Source organism: Xenopus tropicalis, chromosome 2 (genome assembly GCF_000004195.4).
Source record: "Xenopus tropicalis strain Nigerian chromosome 2, UCB_Xtro_10.0, whole genome shotgun sequence".
Taxonomy (NCBI): domain Eukaryota; kingdom Metazoa; phylum Chordata; class Amphibia; order Anura; family Pipidae; genus Xenopus; species Xenopus tropicalis.
This window is the reverse complement of record NC_030678.2, coordinates 56176433-56204323: the sequence shown is the minus strand read 5'-3', so window position 1 is coordinate 56204323 and position 27891 is coordinate 56176433. Positions and strand designations below refer to the sequence as shown.

The 27891-nt window shown below is 37.4% G+C and overlaps 1 protein-coding gene across 1 annotated transcript in view; it reads left to right on the top strand.

Annotated features, from left to right (window-relative positions):
* Positions 1-27891, top strand: part of LOC100495198 (amine oxidase [flavin-containing] A) — a 55589-nt gene that overhangs the window by 18030 nt on the left and 9668 nt on the right. Inside the window, exons 4-11 of the mRNA XM_002932798.5 lie at positions 7792-7896; positions 8646-8737; positions 10768-10909; positions 12762-12911; positions 19318-19477; positions 20893-20989; positions 21120-21173; positions 23605-23662. Coding sequence (XP_002932844.2) covers positions 7792-7896; positions 8646-8737; positions 10768-10909; positions 12762-12911; positions 19318-19477; positions 20893-20989; positions 21120-21173; positions 23605-23662 — 858 coding nt within the window. The remainder of the gene's footprint in view (positions 1-7791; positions 7897-8645; positions 8738-10767; positions 10910-12761; positions 12912-19317; positions 19478-20892; positions 20990-21119; positions 21174-23604; positions 23663-27891) is intronic.

Sequence of the window (27891 nt, the reverse complement as noted above, 5' to 3'; positions counted from 1 at the left end):
TGTCTTAAATGTGCACTGAAACATATGAGGATCGGTTTGATCAGAAGCCTTTAATGTAGCAGTATGTTTTGGTATGAAACTCTTTTGGTATGAAACTCTTTTGGTAATATACCAGTATGTTTTGGAAAGAAATTAGGACTCCTGGTGTAAGCCTGTGTGATCCCGTGTACAACATACGTACAGTACATAATCCATGCAGTTTGTTCCAATCAAACCCAAACTCCAAGGTCCATAATGAAGTGATTTTAACCAACTAACTATAGAACTGCCTGGATGTGCCACTTTACATATAAGAATCTGTTAATTTTAGGTTGCTGAAAGTCTGATGAACATGTATCTCTCTGAGCAGCTATTAAAAATGCAACTAACCATAACAAATTGTAAATTATATGGCTGTATGAATATAACTCAACAACAGTGCACAGCAAGAACCATGTTGGCCTGTTACATAGATGGAAAAAGTAAAACACCAGCAGGCAGGAGGGTGTCCAGTCAGGAAGGACTCTTTTCATCAAGTGGGTGAGAGGGAGGCCCTGATCATGCAAGCCAAGAATGCCTCTGGGAATACAAGAAGAATGAAGGAGAGGGTGGGGTGCAAGGACACAAATTAGAACTGTACTGTTACCATTTTGAACCAAAAAGAGCCTCTTGGGGAGCTGCATCCAGTTCTTCTGGTTGGACAGCTTTCCCCACTACAGCACTAAACTTCAAATTATTGGAAATTATAAACTGCTAAATGGCTTTTGTCTACGATTAATAACAACATACTGCATTAATTGTACTGTAGCCAATCCATTTTGTTAAGAATTATTTTTAACATTTCAAACCTTTTTCTAAGCATGTGTCAAATTATTATCACCACAGTGCATATCAGCATTCTGGCTTTGGAGTGTTGCCTTAAAAAATGATCTATTCTCTTAGCTTGGGAAAAGCTTGTACATTCTTTGTTAATTTATGGAAAGAAAAACAAAGGGTGGAAATGGTAATATCCTTTGCTTAGCTAAAAGATTCGGAACACCAAATGTTTATACATACAGTTTATCAACTCATTTCCTATAATAAATATCTTGGGGAAAATACATTTAATTCTATAACTTTTTGTTTACATACTGAAAATGTGATAGCTGATAAAGTTGTATATCTGCAGCCTAAATTAATTCATGAAGGGATCTGGTGCACTGGAGTCACTAAATTACTGATTAATCTCACTTATTGGCTCTCATTTACTGATATGTTCAAGTCTGCACCAATGCAAGTTTTAACATAAATATAGACATTTGCTTTCATTGCATTGTTACTGTCCTGGTGCAATTTTGTTGTTGAGGGAAAGGACCATTTTATTTCAAGAATCAGATACAGTAGCCATAAGGAGACAGTATATACCTAAAACACCTCATATAAAACAAGTATATTAAATAGGACTTAAATAGGTGTTGAATTTACATTTTGCCTATTGTTTTAATTTAAAAAAACCCAATATTTTTCTATTTTTGTCATTATAAAGCACTTATTTGAAAGTTTGCCTATGTTCACTGAACTCATCACTCCCTTGCTTTTTAAACAGGGCAATTTGTTCAGCGCTCCCTATCTACCTAAAGGATATATAAAGTCATCCCATTAAGTAGAATCCCTAAAAACATGCAACTTTCCAATATACATGTTTGTGAAGATAAACTTGGTGTATTTTGCTCTAAGGCAGTGATCCCCAACCAGTGGCTCACGAGCAACATGTTGCTCCCCAACCCCTTGGATGTTGCTCCCAGTGGCCTCAAAGCAGGTGCTTATTTTTTATTTTCTTGCTTGGAGGCAAGTTTTGGTTGCATAAATACCCAGTATAATGCCAGACAGGGCCTTCTGTAGGCTGCCAGTCCACATTGGGGCTATTAAATAGCCAATTATTGCTCTTATTGGCACCCCTAGGAACTATTTTCATGCTTGTGTTGCTCACCAATGCTTTTTCCCATTTGAATGTGGCTCACAGGTATAAAAGGTTGGGGATCCCTGCTCTAAGGGCTCAACCTCATGGGCATTTCTCCCTGCAGTGGAAAGCAAAAAACATGGGCAGTTGCCAGCTGTTCTTCTCTCTCGGTGCAGCCAGACCCAATGGGAAGAGAGTATACACAGAAGCAAACAAGCATTCTTCCCTCTGATTGGCTCCTGTTGCACACAGAAGAACATACTTGCCTCTAATTGGCTCCTGCTACACACAGAGGACTGCGCAGTATGAGAAGGATTGGATTACAGCAGAAAAAAAGCAAGGGGCTGAACAAAAACTTACTGGGATGACTTTACATCCCCTTTAAACAAACAAACCTTTCCTTTCTCAAAGCAGCAGCCTTTGAGTTGCTCATTATCAGGGGCTCCTCTGTGAACTGGTAATTGGTTTTATCAGTTCCTTTAAAGTTCTTTGGGACCAGAAGTTAAACAAAGTACTAAAGTGAAACTGGCTTCATATGCTTGTTTAGTGCAAGAAAAAACTGAAACCATAAATATTTATTAATTAAAACAATAGGCAAAAAGTATGCTCACAAGCCATATTTATTCAATTAATTTTGAAAAGGGGTGTATACTGTCCCTTTAACACAGAACCACTATTAAAATAGCTGTGTTTTACTGGCCAGCGGTAGGTTTTATCATATGATGTGCATGCACTTTTCAGAGACTGTATTTCAGATATTTCAGTTCCTGTTTGTACTTCTCATTCAGTTCTTATGTACCACAAATGTATGTATTGGCAAAGATGTTTGCTTCAGTTGATCTTTTTACACAGTGTCAGCAAAATAAAGGGCAGACCTTTTTACAGGGCTGTGGAGTGTTTTGTAATTATGGGTCTGGGCAATAATTAACTAAGATTTCTCAAGGGATATCTGAAAATACTCTGTCTGTGGTTAAAGTCTCTTCAGTTTATAGCAGATTTGTGCTGTAGCATGTACTAGTAAAGCAATAAAAAATGGGATACTTTCCTTTATGGCAGCACTATTCTATAGAAAAACAAGTGTCATCCTTTGCTGACTTAATTACTCAGTTGGTTGAAGGAGAGCTGCTATCAATTCTGTTTTTAAAAAGGGTGATGATGGAACACATTTTTCAGTGTTTTTGTGTTTTTTTTTATATTAATAAAACAATACATTATACTTGATCTTAGTTAGCCTGCATGAATCCATATTGGTAGCAAATATCCTATTGGGTTTAGTTAATGTTTAAATAATTTTAACCAATTTAAGCATGATGATAAGCTGATCCTAAGCATTCTGTATAATACGTATACCTATATTATAATTCCTTTAAAATAAAACTGCTTATGGTGTGATATAAAACCCAAGGTAATGTGAGTTGAAATAATTATTCTTGTAGTCAGGAAAAGCATAGTCCAAACATAGCATTAACAGGAGCAATTGTGTCATCACAAATATTCAACAGTATTAGACACAAGTCTTAGTAAATTTAACTTGCCCACCTTTTTTCTGGTCATCAGAGCTTTCGCAGCATAAATTGCCTCCTGATAATCTGCTTTATAGGAATTTATTGCATGGGCCTCATTTACAAATGGAGCATTAAGGAGTTTCAGTTCGTAATTACACAGAAATCCCCATCTCAGCATGCTGGTCAGATTCATGTGGGGGTGTATTTAGCATGGCTAGCTGTGCTATGCTGGGTGACAAAGGGCTAAGAAAAAATGTGTAATTAAAGATCTTCTTTGTTGGGTAACTCTGCATTTGCCTTGGGCTTGATTCCTGGCTCAAGGCCAGATACACATTGCTTTCTCCAGACATGGAACATTTAATTCATCGCCTGCCATAAGGACAGTTTGTATTTAAAAAGTTTTGCTAACAACAAGCCTGCATCTATGTGGGACACAAGTTTAAAGGTGCCATGTTACCCTAAGATGTAATTCCAAGTCCTTTTCTATTGTGTTAGTCAAGCAAAATAAACTTTACATAAGCTAAATAAATTATTTAAACCTTGTTTTCTTTAGTCCTGGAAGTCACAATCACAGAAAGCAGTCAGTTGCCATTTTGTGAACACTGTTATTAAGTCAAGCTTTGCATCATTCTAAAATCTTATTTATATGCCAGAATGGAGGATCTGATGCCTAGGACCATGCACTGGCTACACAGTTATAGTAGGGGGGGGGGAAGAATGTGAGGAGTGCAGTAACATCTAGGAAGTGCAGAAATTAAAGTGAAAGTAACTGCCTGCCCTGCCAGTATGTCTGAGGCATAAAAGTAGGGGCAGGCAATATATATGATTGACAGCTAAGATTTTTAAATGCAGCTATGGAGGTTTTAATAAACATGGAATTTGGGCTTCATGTTTGAAAAGTATTTTTATTATATAGCTTTTATGTCTGGGTGACAGGTCCCCTTTAAAAAATGACCTGCAAAGGCAAAATGGATGCAACAGTGCAGCAACAGTACTTTACTAATGGTAGAGAAAAAAAATATGCCACTATAATTCAAGATACAACTACAAAAAAAAATCAGTGGTTATTTAAATACACAAAAAATGGTAAAATTTTAAACTTTGTATTTATTGATTGTTTTATGACAGATTCTTTTACATACAAACCATGTAGGGGGGGAAATTAGAAAGAAAGAAAGGAGTTGAAAATCCATTTTTAGAGGGTATCATGGGGAAAAGTAGGGTGGGGAAAGGAGGGGGGTGGTTTGACTCTGGCCTGTTTATTATAGCAAATATAGATTTTCTTTATTTCTTGAGTATGTTTTCTGAGTTTATCCAATATTGGGCAAAATCGTCTTCTGGTTAATTAGTGCATTTCTTAGGTGGTGTGGTGGGTTAGTCTCTGGGTATGCTGGCTTTCAGTCCATACGGTCCATGGGGACCATATCTCTTTGTATGCCTCCATTTTTTGGTGAATGAGTGCTGTCAGTTTTTCAGACACAAATATCCACCAGATTTTGGCTATTATTTCGGAAGTTTGTGGTGGAGCCGACTTCCATTTTTTGGCTATTCCACATCTGGTTGCTAAGCAAATTTGGGCGCAGAGTTTAAATTCTGTTTTAGTTAAGCATTCTGGTTTATGGAATAGTAGCGCAAGCTGAGGGTCTGGCTAGATTTCCTTATTGTATTATTATGAAGATGTCCTTCCAAAGTCCTGTTATTTGGTGAGAATAAGATTATTTAATGAATTAAATAGCCTAGCATCATCAAAGGCTAGAAAATGTGTGTTTTTGGCTTCTGTCCCAGCCCAAGGTCCCCTCATTCCTTTAGGGTTACTAAAGTAAGTTTATTTAATAAAATATAGCATTTTTAGCCATAGTCTTTTAAGGGGTTAGCTTTCCTTTAAATATAAGGTGCATTTCAGGACCATGGGTATGCAGCAAATGTATAACATCAAAAAAATAATTTTTGGAAGAACAGTCTCTGGGATCTCAGCTACATGTTATTTATTTTCAATATAGTATTATTGTCACAGAGTGAGTAGCTGCATGTGGGGACGTATGATTTGATTATTGCTGTTGCTATTAGCCAAAGGGTTTTTGGCATGGAACTGCGATTAGATAGTAGGCACTGGAGAGGATAGCATCTGGTTGCTTCTTTTGATGGCAGAGACTGTTGGACATTGTTTTATAGTGGATGATTGTGGTCTAACAGCTCCGTGTAGCATAATTGACTACAGGGCTGTTAATAAATGGGCAAAAGGGGCATTTGCCCAGGGCCCACAAGGATAGGGTGCCCATCAGCACACCTTTCATCTGGGATAACTTTTGGCAGAAGAATCATGCCAAAACTGAAAGAGCTCTACAGTATGGTTATTTTTATTTTTTGTCTTTTTTCTTGTGGCATCACCATTATGTCATTTTTCTGCTCCCAGGGCTGTTGGTCCAGGGAGGCACATCTGTAGATCAAGTCTGCTTTATTAAGCACAGACCATTTCTTTACTGCCCACCTTACTATTACTGTGCTTGAGGGTTATTCTATCACAAATACCTTGGGACAGTTGGCCCAACATTAAAATTTTGCCCAGACCCCATTGGTACCTTAAAGCCACCTTGATTGGTTATAAAGGCTGGCTTACAGGCTGAATGGTGCAGTTTGTTTTTACATGTGGATAGTCAAATTTTACTGAGAGACTGGCCTGCAGTCCAGGATATACCTTGATGGACAATCCTGAAAAAGAAGGAGCATTTAAACTAGCATTCACATTTGTTACTCCTAGTTTGATTATTTTTACCTGGTAAAATCAACCTTTAGTGAATAGACCCCTTGCAGTTCTGTTGTGTGTGGGATTTTGTGTGCTAAGCAGTATTTGCTACCTATAGCAAATAGTGTGTGAAAGTAACATGTGACCTATTTACCAAACTAACCTTGGAGAATATAATGGATTACTTTCATCATTCAAAAAGATAAAAGAGACCAAAGGACAGATATATTTCTACTGTGCTGAAGGTCCCTGTACTTTACAATATGCTTTAGAAGTGTGTCACTTCTAAGCTACAAAAACTGCACTCTGTATATGTAGAATTCAACAATCTCTAAAATGCAATAATATGGATGTAGAGCCTCTGTGTTTACACAGTAAATATAGAGAATGCAGTAGTATTAGAACTAAGCCTTTTATGGGCCTGTGTGCATAATGATTTCTTGGAACATTATTCTCTTGGACGCAACTCAAAATTCTGTTTTGAATCACTGTTGTCTTCTCTTGCTGAGTTTGATTAAATCCCTGTCATATGTTATTTAAATAATTCTCACAAATACACCATAATGTTATGATTTCACATAACTGTTTTTCAAATAATCAGCCTGGCTCAATTGATTTGGTGAGGTTTTTTTTGCAATTGTAATTAACAGTTGATATTCAAAGGGATGGAAACGTATTGAGGTCTGCTGACAGCAAAGCCAAATAATGGCCTAAAAGTACTTTGCTTATCTACACTGCACAATTTAACCTAATCATTACTATTCACTTGCAGGACCAATATGAAATTCTGGCTATATCCTCCATATTCTGGAAAATAGCCCTGAATGTCCAGTTTACTATTCTGGCAGTTATTATTAGGCAGTAAATGGACTAAATATGCAAGTGTATGATTTTCCATTCATCTGTGGATTAATGCTACAAAGTCTACAAAGTGTGGTTGTCCAGCTCTTGAAACCCCCTAGACCCATTTAACAAATAGGTCACTATTGCTAGCATAGAGCTATTATTTCATTACAGTTCAAGAGCTTTGGAAGCACAATGTAAACAGTTGAAAGACATGCTACTATATTATTTTTTTCAATTACTGACCAGCATATATAAATTAATTTGGCGTGCTGCTAATATAAAGATTAGTGGACATTCCCATAATATATGTATATGATGCAAAAGGTTCTAGAATTAAGACTGTGCTTGTAGAATGTATGTAGACTCATGCAGATGGATCATGCTAACTGCTCAGCTACAGAGAGCAACAGCACAGCCAGTGACTCTTGCAGAAAGGCTTCATTGTTTCAGGGCCATTCACAACTACTTGCTAATTGGAAGGCCAGATTTTGAAAGGTGACAGTTAAATGGAGCATGGTCTGTCATCTGATCCAGGGTCTCCAAAGGTACATGATCCAGATTATGCTACTGACTATACAGTACAGTATATACAAATACGAGAAGCAAGGAAGTAGAAAATGCTTGTGTGCATGTTCAGGGCAAATCCTATATAGTGTGCTCAGTTACAGGCAGTTGCTATTAATGTCAATTGCAATTTCTTTCAAGTATTAAAAGGTTTTATAGTTTGTATATAATAGATGTGTACCTTAATTTAATATATGCTCAATGATATTTTGTAGGGCAGGACCACTGCATTTCATGGCTCATTTCCACCTGATTGGAATCCCTTTGTTCTTCTGGATTATAATCATTTGTGGCGTACTATTGACGAATGGGGGAAAGAGGTAAAAGTACTTTTACAAATGTACACTATGAAAAGTTTGTATAAAAGTTTGATATTTGCGAGTGTGTGAATTTTAAGCCTTTGTTTTCAATACTGAATCATAGTTGGTTCCCTAAGAAATATAGGCTAAATATCTGGAAGCATATAAAAATATTCCATAGTGCATCTTTTAATTATTATGGCTCAGTGGATAACACTTCATGCCTTCAGCACTGGGGTCCTGTGTTCAACTTCCATATGAGCACTATCTGCAAGTGGTTTGTATGGTCTCTTTTTTTGTGCTTGGGCTCTGGAACAACCTCTATATAATCTGTGAATAATAATAATATTGTGATTAGCTGATGTTTGAGAGTTATTATGTATAAGCATTTAAATATTGAAACATAATGAAGAAGATGAGAAGGCGGCTCCAAAGGGAGTATTCTCATTAGAATCAGGTTATGTAGTAATTTAATTTAGGCTTGCCCAGTTTGAGCAGGTTCATTAACCAAAGTAAACATCTAATGTACTCTCTGAGTAACTGGAACATGGCACACTTCTCATGTCACTTTATAATTAATGTCAAAATTAGGTTAGATAGAGTTTGTTACTGTTATGTGGAATGTACCTTTTAGCTAGTAGGGGATTTTGCTATGCAGTCTTCATTACCTGAACAACTACTGCATGCTGTCTTGAAAGTGACAGCTCATTATTTCGCAGAATGCAAAATATGCATTGTTTAAGACAATAGGACACTGGATCTAATTTCAGATTCCTGAAGATGCTCCATGGAAGGCTCCTCATGCTGCAGAGTGGGACAAAATGACAATGAAGGAATTCATAGAAAAAACATGCTGGACAAAGTAAGAAGTAATTTGAGTAACTTTGTATTATGTCACTTTTTTAAAAGCCATCCAATCCTTTCTTAAAACTATCTAATGTATTTGGCAGTACAACAGTTTAGGGCAAAGAATTCTTTCACTGTAAGTACTCTTTCTTCTAATCTGAATTAGAACACAGGGGTTTGCTGGAAGGACCTGCTGGTGAATAAATCACCAGAAGGTTTATTTTATGGTCCCCTTGTATATTTATACAAAGCAATTATATACCCCCCGGTGAGCACCTCTTATACAGCATAAACAACCACAACATTACCTTTATCAGCTTAGTAGCTTTTCTTTGGACTTTCTATATTCCATTAATATCCTTTTAAGGACTAGGAATAAAAAACTGCCCTTTATATTCTAGATGGGGATTTATCAGTACGTTGTAAAGTGGGGAAATTACCATCTCCTCCCTTGAATCTATACCCCTTTAAATACAGGACATTATATTGCTACCCCTTACTTAATCCCATTTTGGGTATAGGAGACTTGCACAATATTGAGTCCCAAATTTACAACCTTAAACTTATTAACATTTAGGGGGCCATTTACTAACGCTCAGATTTGTTTCTTTTTTCCCGATACGGATTTTTTTAATACTAAAATTCGGTGAAAAAAGATGCAACTTTTTCGTGATTTACTATGTGACAAACCAGCTAAAAATCTGAATCCGACAATTTGTCAGCTAAAATTTGTCAAGATTGTGTAGAAGTCAATGGCAGAAGTTTGCTTTGAAACTTTAGAGGTTTTCAGATTTTTGACACTGGTTTTTGTGTGTGCAACAGTTCAAAAAAGTAGAGGGTTCAGTGCTACAATTTGAAAAAGAAATTGACTTTTCTGCGACTTTTTCCCGCGTGTACTTTTTCAGTTCAGACTTTTTAGTAAATGTCAGACATTGGTGGAAAATAGTTCATTCAAATTTTTAAAAAGTAAAAACGAGAAATGTTAGAGTTTTAGTAAATTTGCCCCTAAATGTTATCTGCCACGTACCTGCACAGTCTAAGGGGCAGATTTATCAAGATGTGAGTTCAGAGCTTAATACATAAAAACTCACTTACGCTCTATTCATTCCTATGGGATTTTAAGAAGTACAGTATATTTATCAATGGGTGAAAGTTAGAACTCACTTTTTGATAAATACACTTCTAAAAAATCCATAGGAATGAATAGAACATGGGTGAGTTTTTATGTATTAAGCTCTGAGCTCACATCTTGATAAATCTGCCCCTAACAGTTTGTCAAGGATGCCACATCCTGGATGGAATTAAATAGCTTGTATATGTTTGTGGCATCAGAAAACACAGATACACTGCTTACAATGCCCTCCCCAGTTATTAATGAACAAATTAAATATAAATGGACCCAATAAAGTACCCTCAAGCACCCTACTAAGAACCCCAACTCTGTTTAAAATGCTTGTTGCTCTTTAAAGGTGTAGTTTGCTGCCCCCTCTATGTAGCAAACAAATCCAGGCATTTTCTTGTCCTGGCTTTTATCTGGAAACTCCCCGTATCCACCGGAATCCTTCTGCACTCTATGTGGTACCATGCCGCTGGCTAGCTAATTAGCCAGCCAGTGCCTTGTTTGCAAAATGATATGTATTAAATAAGGAAATATTTTATTTTTACCTTTGTGACGCAGTCTCAATGGGTCTCTTAATGGGTTACCAGTTATGTTTTTATTTAAATATGAATTGTTTGCTTAGCAGCTGGGTGGAGTAATGAGAAAGTTTGTGAACACAGGAAAAGGAAGTGAGGTAGAGGAGCAGACAGTGTAGCGAGAACAGCCAGGAACCAAGTTCTACCCTGCAGTCTAGCATCTCTATGTGGATTTTTCTAGTTCTGCTACACCCTGCAGTAGGTCATTGCTAGTCTGTTAGTGCTCTTTATGCAATACCAAAATTGTAAATTAATTTTAAATGTATTTGTGACCATGGAAGAAGCCTTAAAAATGTTCATGAGCTGGTCTGTTCACTTGATAATATTAATAATGTGTTTTTATTTTAACAGGAAAGCTAAAAAATTTGCTCAGCTTTTTGTGAATGTGAATGTCACCTCGGAAACCCAGCAGGTGTCCTTACTCTGGTTCCTGTGGTATATAAAGCTTTGTGGTGGTACATCAAGAATTTTTTCTGTAACCAATGGAGGCCAGGTACTATAAAAATCTGTTCATTTTATTTGCCTACTGTTAGGGGTGCATACATGTATTGTCATTTGTTGTGGAATTACAAATGATTCTTATCTTTCTTCTATTAATATTTACAAATGGGCATGTTAAAACAGAAAATCATTTTTAAGGAACTTAATACTGTACTAGTTTTTTTGTAGAATTTATAACCTACTGCAATGCAGTGCACAAGTGCACAAGTTTTAGCCATTCAATTCTGCCTTATGTATGTTGATTTGCTTCCCAAACTTTACTATGGGTGAATTACACTGATAGTGTGGCAGGCCTTTGCAGGACTACAAATATGTATGCAAAGTAGTGATGAGCGAATTTTTTTTGCCAGGCATGGCAGTGAAATTCCGCATTTTGCTATTGGCAAACTGTTTCGTGAAAATTTGCTGCAAAATAATTTGGTGCACATCAAAAAAAAAATATGCCATCGCTTCAAAATAGGCGTGGTCGTGTCGAATTGGGTGCAGGCACATCAAATCGGGTGTGGTTGCATCAAAAAGTTGCGCAACACCCATGTTTCGCAAATTTTTCAACAAAGTGAAATGGGACAGATTCGCTCACCACTAATGCAAAGTTTTTTCTTCCCCTTTATAAAAATACACAATCTGACATATGCTCCATTTATAGATTAAAATATATAGGGATCAGTGATCAAACTTTGGCTCTGGCTGGTTGCTGCAGGGCTCCCTTGTAACCTCTGCTGCCCCCCCCCCCACCTTGTTTTAGCTCCAAAGCAGTGCACTTCCCGGGTCCTCCTCTTTTCCCAGAAGTGCCCTGGGGCTCCCAGGCAATTGGATTTCTCTACAGTCTGTAACTGGGCTGGATGATGTCACAGACAGCAAAACAGGGGAAAGAGTTCTCTTACAGCTAAGACTTCAATTGTCAGAATGTCTTGCCTGTTCTGTTAAAGGAGAACAAAAAGCTTTCCCGATCCACTGGAACATTAGGTTGGCCATTGGGACCCTTGTCAAAGGGTTTTCAATGCATTTTGCTTGTGCTAAAGTTTGAATGTCTAGAGCAGGGGGCTCAAACTCAATTTACCTGGGGGCCGCAGGAGGCAAAGTCAGGATGAGGCTGGGCCGCATAAGGGATTTCACAAAAAATTGGCTTTCAAGGGATAATGCAAGGCACGGCGGGTGGGAGCTGCTGATTGTGGAAATGACGTTATGCCATCATAACAGTTATTATGGGAAGACGTTCTGTGTGCACAATTAGCTCCTTAGCATCTAATTGTGCACACAGAACGTCTTCCCATAATAACTGTTATGATGGCATAAAGTCATTTCCGCAATCAGCAGCTCCCGCCCACCGTGCCTTGCATTATCCCTTGAATCGCAATAAAAATCGCGATCCATTCATTGCTTTTGAGAAGGCGTTGGTGCGGGCCACAAAATATTGTACCGAGGGCCGCAAATGGCCCGCGGGCCGCGAGTTTGAGACCCCTGGTCTAGAGAGTAGGAATACCTCCTCTCATCCTTTTTAGTGTTTAGTGATCCACACATGCAGAAAACACATTTTATTACATTGTATTACTTATTATTCTATTCAGGCCTTTCCTATTCATATTTCAGTCTTTCATTCAAACCACTGCCTGGTTGCTATGGTAATTTGGACCCTAGCAACCAGCTGGCTGCTGAAATCCCAAACTGTAGAGTTGCTGAAATTGTCCTAATATTATTCCCTTTTAAAATGTGTGGGTATGCAGGGGAGGGGTTGTGCACGCAGGGAGGGTACACTAAAGTTGCCAGACTCTGGACAGGATGTCTGGAAATCTAAACATGTTCTGAATACTTGCGGTACTGTGTGTTTTTTTTTTCCACTTTAGGAGAGGAAGTTTGTTGGCGGTGCTGGCCAGATAAGTGAGAAATTAATGGAACGTTTAAAAGGTCGAGTAAAGCTACAAAGCCCTGTGGTCAGACTTGATCAGTCGGGTGACAGTGTTACAGTTGAAACCCTAGCACATGATTTATATCAGGTAATTAAATGACTATGCTCATCTAAATTTCTTTGAAACCTCCTTATGTAAGCTATCCAATATCATCCAGAAACCTGCAGAAATTCTTTTCTGTGTTGCTAAGAGTGTACTTTTGTGCATTTTTGCCTATTGTCTACCTGGTATGAACTGAAACCCTGTTCACAGCTATAACTGTTACTAATGCTGTAAATGTGTTTTATAGTAGTATTTTGTACCCCCAACTACCCTAGATATACAGTATATGTCAAACTGCAAGTAACATCTTTGCCTAAATATTTGAATTGTACATTTCTCTACTGTGATTAGAAATTTTCAAAATTTCAAAATTCTGCATTCAGTAAAAGAAAAAATATATAGTGTCCACTACTCCTACCATGTATTTTCAGCCATTACATTCCCTGCTAGTGCATAGAAAAAGTGCCAGGGACGTAGCCGGAAGCAGCAGGCGGGTGATGGGGGGAGCCGCAGGAAACAGGGGGACACTGGGGAGGACGTTGCGGGTGAGCTGAAGGATGTTGGGGAGGACGCTGGGGGGAGCTGGCAGATACTAGGGGGGCTGGAGAATGCTGGGGAGGACGCTGGGAGGGAGCTAGAGGATGCTAGGGGGGAGCTGGAAGAAGTTAAGAGGGAGCTGGGGGATGCTAGGGAGGATGCTGGGGGGAGCTGGAGGATGTTGGGGAGGATGCTGGGGGGAGCTGGAGGATACTAGGGGGGAGCTGGAGGATGCTGGGAGGAGCTGGAGGATACTAGGGGGGAGCTGTAGGATGCTAGGGGGGAGCTGGAGGATGCTAAGGGGGAGCTGGAGGATGCTGAGGAGGATGCTGGGATGGAGCTAGAGGACGCTGGGATGGAGCTGGAGGATGCTGCAGTGGGTAGCGGCTCATAGTATGGGGACACTGGGGGAGGCCCTGGGCTGGCTAGCAATGTTTTTGGGGGTCCCTGCCCTGGCACCAATAATGCAAAACGTAACACCTGGCTACCAATGTTTTAGGGGGGCCCTGGCTACCAATGTTTTAGGGGGCCCTGGCTACCAGTGGCTGTGTGTCCTTTGTACTGATGGGACTTCATACAGCTCTGGTGATTTTCTGAGTTTTGAATTGTTTAGAAATGGGTATTAGAGATGCTGAGGGTCAATATGTAGCATGGGATGCTTGTGCTACACTGAGTCCGTCATGATATACAGGTGGCACAGTGCGTAATGAAATCCTTAGGGCCACCGTGACTGGCTTCTGGTGCACTTTGTGCGTGTTATGCTTTTCAGGTATGGTTTTGTAAAATGGACCTGTTTTTGGGGCGTGGCCATAAAGTGGACGTGGTCAGAAAATTTTTTGCCGCGCTATGCACGCCAGATATTCTTGTCCCTTCTTCTACTTTTCAAATGATGGGAGGTATGATAAACTACATTAAAACTTATGTAATTTACGTGACTTCTGCAAAAACTTCCATTACTTACCTAGCAACATAACTTACATAAAAGTAATGACAATGAAGAGAAGCTTAAAGGAATGAGCCATGTGAACTGTGCTCTGGTAAACTTCAGTCACACATTACTGCTGAGTTGCAAGTTAAAGTGATATCACCCCCCTCCTTTTTCCCTCCAGCAGCCGATCAGAAGAACAATGGGAAGGTATCAAGATAGCAGCTCCCAGTAGATATCAGAACTCAATAGTAAGAAATCCAAGTCTGGCTTGGGACCCCTCCAGTTACATGGGGGTAGAAGAAATAATAGATTACCTGAAAGCAGTTCTAATGTGTAGCGCTGGCTCCTTCTGAAAGCTCAGACTCAGGCACAATGCACTGAGATGGCTGCCTACACACCTATATTACAGCTAAACAAATACAATTGTTGGTTCAAGAATAACATTTTAAATGGTAGAGTGAATTATTTGCTATGAACACAGTGTAATTTAGAAATAAAAAGTATACCATAAAAATCATGACAGTATCCCTTTAACAGGGGAAGGCACCAATAAATTAAAAAACTCAAGGAAAATTCCACTGACCCCCAATTAACTGACTGATTTTTAGCACATTAATCATTTTAACTATTTATATGATCTGTTTAATATAGAGTAACATCAGCTGTTTATATTTAGGATCTATTTACTGAATCATATGAGCTGTTACCTAAATTAAAATGTTAGCAGTGGAAAGACTAATGAAAGCAAGATCATTGGGACCCCAAGACAAGTTACATAACTTCTGCAAAATCTTACCTTACTTTCTTTAAATACCAAGCAATGACAGCACAGAGCAGCATGACAGGGGCAGGTAGGTAGGGGTTAACTTAGGGAAAACTCCCCTGACCCCCAATAAATTAAAAACTTAAGGTCAATTTAATTGCCCCCCAATAAATTGACTGAATAGTAATTATTGAAGAAATATTGCACTATTTATATGAACTACTATTGGCTAGTTATTGGGCCCCACAGCAAGATCATTAGTCCCCTAAATGTTGGGAACAAGACATTTTCAATAAACATATATTGTAGTTATTTATCAGTCTCAAGGCCCCCTATAGTTTCTGACCCCCCCAGCAGTTGCATGGTCTCTTTTTTCTATAGTTGTACCCCTGCTTTTCAGCCGGATGATTGCTGAGTTTGTATCATAATAACTGTGGTTGAAAAATATACATACAACAACTTTTTGTCCTAGCAAAACCTACCTACCTGCTAGTTGACTGTTTGTGTAGCGTACACAATGGGCGTGGCCAAAGATTTTTCGGACTGTGTAGTTGCGTTCATGGGGCCTCACATATAAATAACCTAAATGCATAAACCAGTATATTGACAGTTTTGGTGCTGTTAACTGCATAGAGGTTTGTCCTATCCTCCTTTAAAATAACGCCCAAAGGTTCACAATTGTTCTAGGACCTCATATTAGGTAAGGGGCAAATTTGTCCAAATATTTGGACAAATATTGCAAAATGCTTATCAACATGAATTTGTAAAGTGTATTATAAATAATTGTATTCTCTACAAGTGCATTCATTTTAAACACGTTTCCAATAGAATTTAAAGGGCCACCAAAGCCCCAAAATTTGTATTTTCTAGCTATACATCTACTCAGAAGGATGTGGCACATATGTACTCACATTTAATGTTTTAAAGGGGTTTCTGTTCTAGACCCTTTAATGCCCAAAAGTACAGCCTTTCTGTCACATTTGCATTTAGGTTTGGTGCCCTGCAGTTGCATCAGCATGTGTAGGGCACCAACCCAAATCCAGGACACAAGCATGATCAGCTGGCAGCAATCCCTACAGAAGTATATAATTTAGCCATAAGGAGACCACTTTGGTTAAAAACCAGTTGCCAAAGTTGTAATAGGAAAATCTAGAATAGCCTTAAAGGACAAGGAAAAGTGCAATCAAGGGGTGGTGTCAAAATGTTAGGCAACCCCAGTGATTGTAATCACTAACCCGATACCCCAGACCTGTTAGGAGAAAACTACACCAGCCTGGCGAGGAAGAGGATCTTACACAGGTACCCTAGGCCGGTGCAGATTTCTGCTAACAGGAGCACCAGCCCGGGGTATTAGGTAAGTGATCACAATCACTGGGGGTACCCCCCCCCCCCCCAGTGATTGTACCTTTCCTTCTCCTTTAACTGTGAGTTTGAATCTGATAAGGCACTGTGAAAACTTTTTTTCTTGTCTGTTAATACATTTATGGTAATTATTACATTAATGAAATGGTAAACCACTAAGACTCAGTTCAATTTTCAGTATATCCATCTGCGCACTGGGTAATCTCAGCTGATCCTTTAGTTTATGAAAAATAGATCATGTGTAACAGAGACAATAAACTCAAACCCATCTCAGGGACAAAAACAGAAAACAACATAGATCAACACAGCTTAAGATAAAACCCTATGATAACAGAATAACCCTGGCTGCATTGCTGTCTCCTATTACTTAAACTACAGCTTGGATTTGTAACAAGCCTCTAATATCTTTCTATTCTAGTACAACAAACACTGATAAAACGTGTGCACATAAAATATCAAAGCAGTTCTGCATATCTAGTATGAAACCGGCTGCATGGAGATTACTCTTCAGGATAATGTGGAGACAAAAGCACAAACAAACTTTTGTGACACAGCAGTGGTAAAATGTAATAGCGGACAGACAGATGGGATAGTGATTGGTTAGCTTCTTTGAATGCTTAATAGTATATAGGCAGTGATTAGAATGAGAAGGCAGAGGCAATAGAAAATGTCTTAGCATAAAAATAAATAATTACAATTCTTTAGTAACATGTTACATTGTGCCGACATTGTTGTTAATTTTTATTTTTATATTGTGTTACGTTTGTAACATCAGTGTGGGAAGAGGGGTGATTAAAGAAGCATTTTGTACAATAAGATAGTAGAGTGCAATTATGTTATTACCATAGACAATAATATACAAAAAAACTGTATACAAAAGAAAATAGAACATTTGATTGGCTGCCCCTATGGCTACACAACAGCTAATGCATATAAACTATAGTATCATTTCTGTAGCAAACAAACCAGTTATACCAGTGCAGGGCAACAGTACATTATATTTTGATTACTTTAAAACACTTTGGTGTTACTGTTCCTTTAAGGATGTACACTTCAGCCAAAAGCATTTTAACATACTGTACATTAAAATGGAGAAACTCTTTTTCACTATTCAGGAGTATGCTCCTTTAATAAAGTTGTTTTTTTGTTTTTTAAATTGTAATCATTTTGTTTATAATTTGGTCATTTCTGTACCTGAAACCTTACCATTTTGGAAAAGGAAGTCACACAATGAAAGATGACTGAATTGTATTCATTACATGTTGGACAGTTTACTATTAAAAAGATTTGCAGGGTTACAAGCCAAATTAATTAGAACATTCTGTTGAAAGATTTGAAAAAACTTATTATAATTGTTAACGGAATAAGATAAAAAATATCTTGTACTAAGTGCCTTTGTAAAGAATAGCCACCCATAAATCTAGAAGATGCAAATCACCAAACTGACCTGTAAATCTCTGTGTCTAAAGACACAGGGGGCACCAGCTTGCCATCTCTCCAATGGGGGAATGTAATAGAAGTTGTAAACGAAAAAAAAAAAATGCACACAAATAAGAATAAAAATTTGCATTTCGTCATTTTCATCGCAATTTCATGGAATTTTCATTTTATTTAATGTTGCAGTGGTGTAATAAAGAATGTCTTTATATTTTTAAACTGGCCTGATTCATACTTTTATGAAACCATGCAGGGGTTAAAGGAGAAGGAAAGGCTAATAAAGAGTTAATCTCAAGCTGCAGGCATACCTTCAGTTCTTTCAATAGTGCCCTTAAGTCTCCCCATATTTCTCCTGTTCAGATGATCAGAAGCCTCATAGGAAAAAAAACGCTGAGCTGTGTAAAGAAAGTTCCCATAATGCCTCGCTCCTGCACCAAGACCAAGACCCGTGTACATGCTCAGTCCTCACTATGAGGAGGCTTCCTGCTGATTGGCTCAGATCCACATTCCTAAGGGGGGGGTGAGTTCTTAGCATTCTTGAGGGAGGGGGGAGCAGAGAGAGGAGAGAGCTGCGTGTCTCTGGCACAGGCAACAGACAACAAATCTTTTGACAGAGGACTCAGTGCTTATGGCTGTATTTACATAGACATTTCTGATAAAGCTTACTCAGTTTTTACCTTTCCTTCTCCTTTACGTCCAATTTGAAGTTTGGTATAATAATATATATAGACACAGGACACCCTGCAGGTGAAACCTTGTATTATTTGTGTTCACTATCCAATAGCAATTTTTGGATATAATTGTAAACAATAGAACTCCAGGGGCAGTAGACCTTGAGGTTTTAGAGTTGAATTTTCTTTTAAAGCATAAAAATGCTGTGGGCCATACCAATAAAAAACTTTTAACGAATCATATTAATTAGAAATGTACAGCGCACTCAAAATATATTTAAAAGAGAAAAAAACTACCAATAAAGATGCATATTATACTATCCCAAATAGCTGATTACATAGTAAAGTTGAATTGAAAAGTCCATCAAATTCAACCTTTCCAAGTACATATATGTACCTATGCAGATTTAGCTATACATTCACACATATATATATATATATATATATATATATATACACACCATATACACACCATCACTCTTAAAGGCATTAGAGAGGAAGTGAACAAATTGCTAACCAGACAATTCTGCATAAAAATGTTTAACATCTTACAAATATTACAAATGGTGTGTCAACAAAATTGTGTATATTTTCATTGTAAAGATTGTTAGCAGAACAAATTCATTATTATAATTCTTTAACTATGATTAGTAAAGCACATTTTTGTGTTTTTGTTGGCATTGTATGTTTTGTCATTACTTGAACATGCTGGTAATAACACACTTTAAAGCAGTTTTCTGTTCTTTATTTCAGGCCAAGTATGTAATCAGTGCTATACCACCTGGCCTCACTACAAAGATTCACTTTAATCCAGAGCTGCCACCAACAAGGAATCAGTTAATTCAACGCCTTCCAATGGGTTCTGTTATAAAATGCATGATGTACTACAAAGAAGCATTTTGGAGGAAAATGGGTCAGTAACTCAACAAACTTTGCATTCTAAACTCTTCTCTTCTTAAAGGCCACGTAATACCAGAAAATAAAATTCATTTATGGTTCTTATTGCGGTACCTTCTTCTTTCAAAACACAGGGGCCCATTCATTAATCTACGAATCCAAATCACGAAATACGATAATTTCTGACGATCGAAAATGTCACAAAAATTATTTTCGTTGATGTACGAGAATTTTGTACTAACGATTCAAAAGTTCTGAAATTTTCATATCCCAACGATCATAAATGGCGCGAAACCCTTTCTGACTTAAAACCCTTTCTGAAACTTCAGTGCATGCTTTGGGAAGCCTCCCATAGGACTCAATGGCACTCTGTAGCTCCAACCTGGCCAAAAGATAGTCACGATACCGAAGCTTGAATGAATTCCTAAACTTTCATACTCGTTGCGACAAATACAATTTTGTTGCACAAATTGTTGCAAAGCACAAAAAAGACGTGGAAATTAATGAAAAAATCTTTGAAAATACGCAAAGTTCTAAAAGTTAGGAAAAATTTGAATTCTTTGTAATCGTAATCAAATGTACATTGATAAATGGGCCCCACCAGGTTGTTCTTAATATGATTGATGATTTTACCCTTGATGATAGCAATAGAGATGGAACAAATTCTGATTGTTTAAAGTTTATTTATTTGGAAATATTCTAGAAAAGTTGCTGCTTTACAACAATAAAATATAATCAAGATATGTTTACCCTGTGCAAACACAAAAAAGAAAAGGAACAATAATGTCAAAAACAGATCTTATCTGAATTAGCTTCTTTACAAAACCTCAGTCGCTCAGCTCTGAAACAGCTTTCCACCGGCAACAATAGGAGTCGCCAGTAGAAAACCCTTCGCATTGCTTCAGTCTTCTGAAGTCCTGTGAAGTTGCCTGCAGGAGAAAACTTTGCGCGACTTCGGAATACAAAATCAATGCAAATGGGTTTCCACTGGTGACTTTTATTGTTGCTGGTGGAAAGCCATTTCGGAGCGGTTAGTCACCCATGATAGCAAAGATCTAAAGATCCTTGGGTCCTTCCACACTGTAGGTCTCAGATTACCATCACAGGTATATTGCAGACAAACGTTTTAGGGTTGTATTGTGAATTCTGTGAGCATCAGCATAGACCATCAGGTTTGGATATGCTCCTGAGTTTCTGAGTAACAGTTATGACCCCATGGACCAGATGCAAAAAATGCATATACTGAAAAAATGCTAGTGCCGTGTATACAAAAGCTCTCCCACACTTTGTTTGTGCACGAGCCAAACTTGTTTGAAAATTCTAGCAATGTTAATTCAATTGGGATGTTTGAATAATATAATGTAATTGATTAAAGAAACTGTTCATTTAATTAAAACAAAAACACTTAAAGACCTGTTCATTTCTAATAAGATTATTGTGGAGCAATGTATATTGACAACGACAACGCACCAGTTGAGATCACATTAGATGACACCAAGCCAGATGGTTCATTTCCAGCTATTATGGGGTAAGGCAAATTTTTTTTGTCAGCAGTGCTCAGTACATAATTCAGTATAGCTCTTTAATTTCATTTTAGGCGCTTGTTTTTTTAGTTCTGGAATTTTTTAACAAAATGCATATTTTTTCTTATCTTATAGTTTTATTCTGTCCCGAAAAGCAACAGCACTAACACATCTTAGCAAGGAAGAGAGGTATGATTATAATTAATTATATATTAATTACATGGTAAATTTAATGTTTACAGCAACAGTTACATCTATTCCTATAAAACAAAGTCTAATGTTTGTATTGTATGACATGTATTGTCTCTACACATTATTTTACATTTAAATTCAAGGCCTTGTAAAGACACAGACCCTACATCCTCTGCCTATTAGAGATACAGGCTATAGAATATAAGCAAAGCATAAGGGTCAAAAAGACATTTATAAAATAACACAAAAATACACCTATATTCTAATCTAAGGTTACAATATTTACATAAATAAAGCAGAGAGTGACCAGTCTACCATTTTTATTTTATAAGCAATAATGAGCCTGGGAGCATTAAAGGACTCATGTACTGATTCTATATGATAATGCATAATTAAATGCATGCATATTTTAATAGCCCCACTGCAAGCCTTTTAAAGGAGAAAGAAAGGTCTAATAACTGGGGTTGGTGCCAAAATATTAGGCACCCTCCAATGACTGTAATCAGTTAAAGGAGAAGAAAGTCATTTTGGCATTTTACTGCCAATAGATTAGCCACATTAGTGCCACCTAGAACAATATATTTATTTAGCAAAAAGCATTACCATATCTGAGTAATGAGCCCTAGAAGCTTTCTCTGTTTGTTTAAGATAGCAGCTGACATTTTGGCTTGGTCTTCCTGACTTCCTGCTGCAGTTATAGCCATTGGAAGCTCAGATCACACATTCCTAAAGGAGGGGGTGAGTGCATTCTTATGAATTCCTATGGGAGGGGGAGCAGGAGAAGGGAGAGAGGAGAGAACTGAGCAGACTTGTGCCCCATATACAGCATTTAACCCCCTCTATTTACACTTAGGGGCATATTTACTAAGGTTCGTATTTTGTTTGTTTTGATGAATTGTACTGCTAAAAAGTGCTAAAAATTGTGTATTGTACTTATAACTTGAAAACACGTTTTTTCACAATTTATCAAGTGTAAAAACCACGAAAAACACTAATAGAAAACTATGAGGTCCATTTATGAGTATTCTGATTTTTTTGGTTTTAGAGATTTTTGAAACCATAAATAAACTCTTTTCTGCTAAAACCATGAATGTCTAGTCATTTATTATTTTTAAAACTAAAAAAACCCTTAAAACCTCTAAAACCACATATTAAATAAAGATTGTTACGATTTGCCTGGGACAGCTCCAATTAACTTCTACATGACCTGGACTGCTTTAAGATGGCAAAGTTTTGCATTTGTGTTTTTCGTGGCTTTGTCATATAATAAATGATGAAAATTTGGCATTTTTTACACCAAAAATACAAGTTTTAGTGCAAAAAAACATGAATCATGAAAAAACACCAAATGATATTAAATGGCCCCCCCATGCCATCTAAAAGCTGTCAAGGTCATGTGGAAGTCAGTTGCAGCTGTCCTAGGCAAATTATAACATTCTTTATTTAATTTGTGGTTTTAGAGCTTTTCGTGATTTTTTTCATTAGTATGGGCATCAAAATCCTTTTTCCGGGTTTTAGTGAAAATTATTTTCAAAACCCACTAAAATCAGAATGCTGATATATGGGTATCCCCAGGGCAGGTTTATCAAAGTGTGAAATTAGAGCTCACCACAGTAACATTCCCTTGCTCTCTATTTATTCTATGGGATGTTAGAAGTTTGCTTATTAATAGGTGAAAGTAAATTCACCATTTGATAAATACTCCACAGAAAACCCCATAGAAATAGAGAATGGGAGAATTTTACTGTGTTGAGCTCTAATTTTACACTTTGATAAATCTGCCCTGGGGATCCCCATATATCAGCATTCTGATTTTATTGGGTTTTGAAGTCTGCCACCTGTTGTTTCCCTTGCAGAATTACAGTGAATCACTAGTTCCATTGCAGGACAGAAGTTTTTTGACCTACCGAGTCTATCCATGCTTACCTGTATAAAGCAGTGTTGCCCAATTTATGTTTTGGGCTTTGTGCAGTATAAAGAATCTTTTGCTCAATAGTGCACATGCTCATTAAAATATATTCTTAGATATTCCCTTAGGTGTAGGTTGTAAAGAAGCAGCAAAATGAAATTTTATGGTAAAAATGTATTAAACCATTGTGTATTTAGCAGGAATAGATTACTCTGAATAAAGATAGCGGAAGTGAAAGATTTTACAATCCAAGTGTAAATGGTAGAAAACAATTATTGCAGAAAAATCATTTGTATTTACTTCATGTGTAGGAAAGTGTATTTGTCCACAAAGAAGAAAGAGCCAATAAAGAGCCAGTGACTAAAAACTACATTTATCAAGTTATTCATACTGTGCAGTTAAAATCATACACATATTAAGCTATACTGTAATCTACACTGGATTGATATCCTTACTGCTATCCTGATTGTTAAACAATTTATTTAAAATTAATGTCGTTTTTTTTATTGCTTTGTGTAGGAAGAGGCGTATATGTGAATACTATGCCAAAGCCCTGGGTACAAAAGAAGCACTGAATGTAAGATACTGCTTTCTGTGATATATATTTTTAATGTAACAAACCAAATTCCTTTTTTGTGAGGTTCGCTATATCTCTATTTAACATAACATAGTGACCAATTCTATAATGCTGCTGTTCTGGAGCATTGGGTATACATACTCTGATAAACTGTTCTGCATCTAATTTTATAGTTGCTTTACAGTGTTTATTCTCCTTTAAAATTGTTCTTTTTTTTTAGTTTAGTTATCACTTTTGTCACCCTAGTCCACATAGTTACGTAGTTAAATTGGGCTTAAAAAACGTCATCAAGTTCAGCCTCTCCAAGTGAACACCACTGCACACATAAACCTATCCTGAACTATCTATACACTTATATACTGTGCATAAACTATATATGCCAATGTCAATACTAATTGTAGATTTCAGTATCCCAGTAGCCTTAAATCATCACTTTTAAAGACATTAAGGCAAAGGCATTAAGACACAGTTTGGCTTTCCCCTCCTTAGAAAAAAAAGCAGTTTACTACAGGGTGCCTTAATGGCAGTGCTAATTCTCTCCAAATGGCCTTCAAAACATCATTACAGAACCTGTAGGTACAATTTTATAAAGGACAAAATATACATTTTCCACAAAAATTAACAAAAATGTTTTTTTAAGTAGATGATTACAGCATATAAGAACATTCAGTGGGAAGAAATGCCTTGACTATTTCAGAGATTAAAGTTAAAGTCACTCAAGTGATCATCATGCTATGCACACATACAAGCAAAATCCTGCTTATCGGATGTCTGATTTCATGATTGTAATTTCACTAGACCAGCAGATGTGCAGATTTGTATCTGTGGCCTACAGGGACTAAAACCTTGCCAGTATTGGCAACAGTGATTACTACTATCAGTAGGGGGAAAGATATATAATTAACCCTTGGTGACAAGATATAATAAGCCTACTTTAGAGGTGGTATAGTTTTTAACAGGTACCCACTTAAAGGAAAAGGAAAGGTTATTAAAGATATTAAGTTGTAATACAGGCATACCTGTAATGTGTTCTGCAGTGCTGTACAATCTGTTGAATGTCAATCCATTCAGCCGTGTAAACCCCGTAGTTCAGAAAAGACTGGCAACTACTTTTAAAAAAAGTGCGTCTCTCCTGCATCAAGACCAAGACCGGGCGCTTGCGCGGTTCCTTGTGTATAAGATTGGCGCATGCAAATTACCCATGATCGGGAGCGAGTATCTGTCTCCATGAACGGCAGCACTAAGGTGAGCAGGCTGAGAGAAGTTCATACATGCGCAGTAGATATGCGGTGGCCATCTTAATGATGTCATGGGAGCTACTCCGGAGCTGTCTAAGGGTAACTATTGAAATGTAACTGTGGGCAAAATAATAGTTTTTAAGCAAATAAAATGTAGCTGGTACAGCAGGGGGCATTGAATAATATGCTTAAAACTTGTACAGGTAGTAAAGACTTTCCTTGTCTTGTTTGGGAAAACTATACCGCCAAACAATGTAGGTCTCTGTAAAAATATATTGCATAAACAGGTTCATATGTAAAACCCTGCTTCATCTAAATAAACCAATTTCATAAAAGTATTTTTTTTTAGCAGTATGTGCTATTGGGTAATCCTAAACAGAAAAATGCCATTTTAAGTAAGGGCTGTCCCCTGGGATCATACGATTCACATGTCAGGTCACATCAGCCAATTACTGGACAAAGTTCTGTCTTTTACTACCACACTTCTTCCTGTTACAATTAGATCTGCACTATTTCCTGTCAGGTGATCACTGAGGGAGCACACAGCCCATCACAAAATGGTGGCTTAAGGGAAAGGATGTAAAAGGGCAGGATTTACTGATTTATATATTCCAGTTGGGTGAGATTCTTTATTAGGTCACTTAATATGATATAAGCTATCTTTTGGTTAAAGGAGAAGGATAGGTTGAAACTAAGTAAGCTTTATCAGAAAGGTCTATGTAAATACAGCCATAAGCACTCACAGAAAAAGCTGCACTGAGTCCTTTATCAAAAGAAACACAGGATTTCTTGTCTCCTTTTTTGTAAACATGTTCTGACTTCCTCTCTCAGAAAAATCCTTCATTCCCAGGGCCAGAGTCTGCCGAGTTCTCTCCTCTCCCCCCTCCCATAAGAATTCACAAAACTCACTCCCCCCACCCTTAGGAATGTGTGATCTGAGCTATAAAGGCTAAGCTGCAAGCAGGAAGCTATGAATACCAGGCTAAAATGGCACCTGCAATCTTAAACAGAGAAAGCTTCTAAGGCTGTTTACTCAGGTATGATAAAGTTTTCTTCTGAATAAATATAGCATCATAGGTGGCACTAATGTGGCAAATCTATTGGCAGTAAAATGCCAAAATTACTTTCTTCCGCCTAGTTTTCCTTTAAGACGGCTATTTTAAATCAACACAGGTGATTATAAAAGCTAAGGTAAAAATATTGTTTGTCTTTCTAATGAGCTCACTATTGAGCACCAGCTTGATCTCATTTAGGTTAACGGTAATGACTAACACAATTCCCTGCTGATCGGAGGTGTGTATGCCTGCTTCTACATTCATAACCATATATATAATAGGTATTACACTGCTAATACCATCTATATCTGTAGTAATAACTCATATCAACTGGACTTGCTGTGTTTTTTCTTGAAAAAGTTTTAACAATAATCCAACTGACTTTCTCAGTTAAAAATTCTAAATTAAGAAAGCCACTTGGATGACTGGTGAAATGTCTTCCAGAAAAGCACAGTCCACTTGATCTGACTTATTACTGCAGATATAACATGACCTGGTGAATGAAAACCTTCACAGACAATGCCATCTATATATATCTATGTCTGTCTTCTGCCTGTCTGTCCATCTGTTTGTTTATCTGTGTATGTAGTTAAGGACAATGAAAATATTCTAATAAACACACTTTATGAAGTCAGAATAATAGGTGACTTTCGTTCTTGTCAGTTACCCTTTAGCAATGTATTGCAGTTTCAATGCACTTTGGTAACACTGCCTAAATGATTTACTGTAAAGGTCTTTGTGCCAGTGAGGCAGCATCACATAATAAGTTATATCTCCCAAATTATTAAAGCACTGTACTGCATTCTCCCAGCAGGAGCAACATTAACTTTGCTAGGAAAGAAACACAATCCTCCTGAGTCCAATTCAGTCATTTTTCTCAAAGCGACTAAAGCAAAATAACACAAACAACACTGAAGATATTACGCTTTCAGAGTAAATTAAGCAGAACTTACATTCAGTTTTTAATTTGTTCCTAAAGCTACAGACCTCTGTTCCCTTGAATGACAAAACTCAGATTGCATTTTTCCTATAAGAGCTTATTAAACTTACAAAAATTGCTCTTTAAAAGCTTTGACCTTTTAACAGAAATGTATACTGCCCTGTAATGTTGCTGAGTAAGTAAAAATTAATGTTCTAATTAGTGTACATGCTGTAACCTTAGCACATATTTTCAACAATTTTTCCGTAAAGGTCAAATAAAGCCAATGATATTGGTGGTATTCACAGAGTAACAATGTATCTGGGTGAAAAAAGAAGCTGTTGTATTTTCTTGTCCCAATGCAGATTTTTTCAAAGGCTTTAATTTAGATTTTGCAGTATTAGAGCAATGCCTGCTTGAATGGGTATAATAATAAATAAGTACAAACATACAAAGACTAAGGGGCAGATTTACCAAAACATGAATTCGAATCCCGAATGGGAAAAATTCGGATTGGAAACGAAAATATAGCAACTTTTTCGTCACCATCGCAATGTTTCGTATTTTTCACGACTTTTTCGTTGCCGCCGCGACTTTTTCGTATTGAACGATCGTAAACGGCGTGAAAACCTTACCGACTTTGCATGCTTTTGGAAGCCTCCCATAGGAATAAATGGCACTCTGCAGCTTCAACCTGGCCCAAGGAAAGTCACGATACCAAAGCTTGAATGAATCCGAAACTTTCGTACTCAGCGCAACAATACGATTTTATCACGACGGCGATGAAAAAGTCGCAAAAAATACGGAAAAGTCACGACGGCAACGAAAAAGTCGCAAAAATACAGATTTTTACGAAAAAAACTCATTCGAACGCATTTGGAGCGTTTGTGGATTAGTAAATGTGCCCCTAAGTGTCATGTGGTTAGAGACATAAAGGGTCATCTACCTTCCCCGAGGGAGCAAGTGCTACCCCTGGGTTGCTGGTCTCTGCACTGAGCTCTGGATTAAAAACCTGCG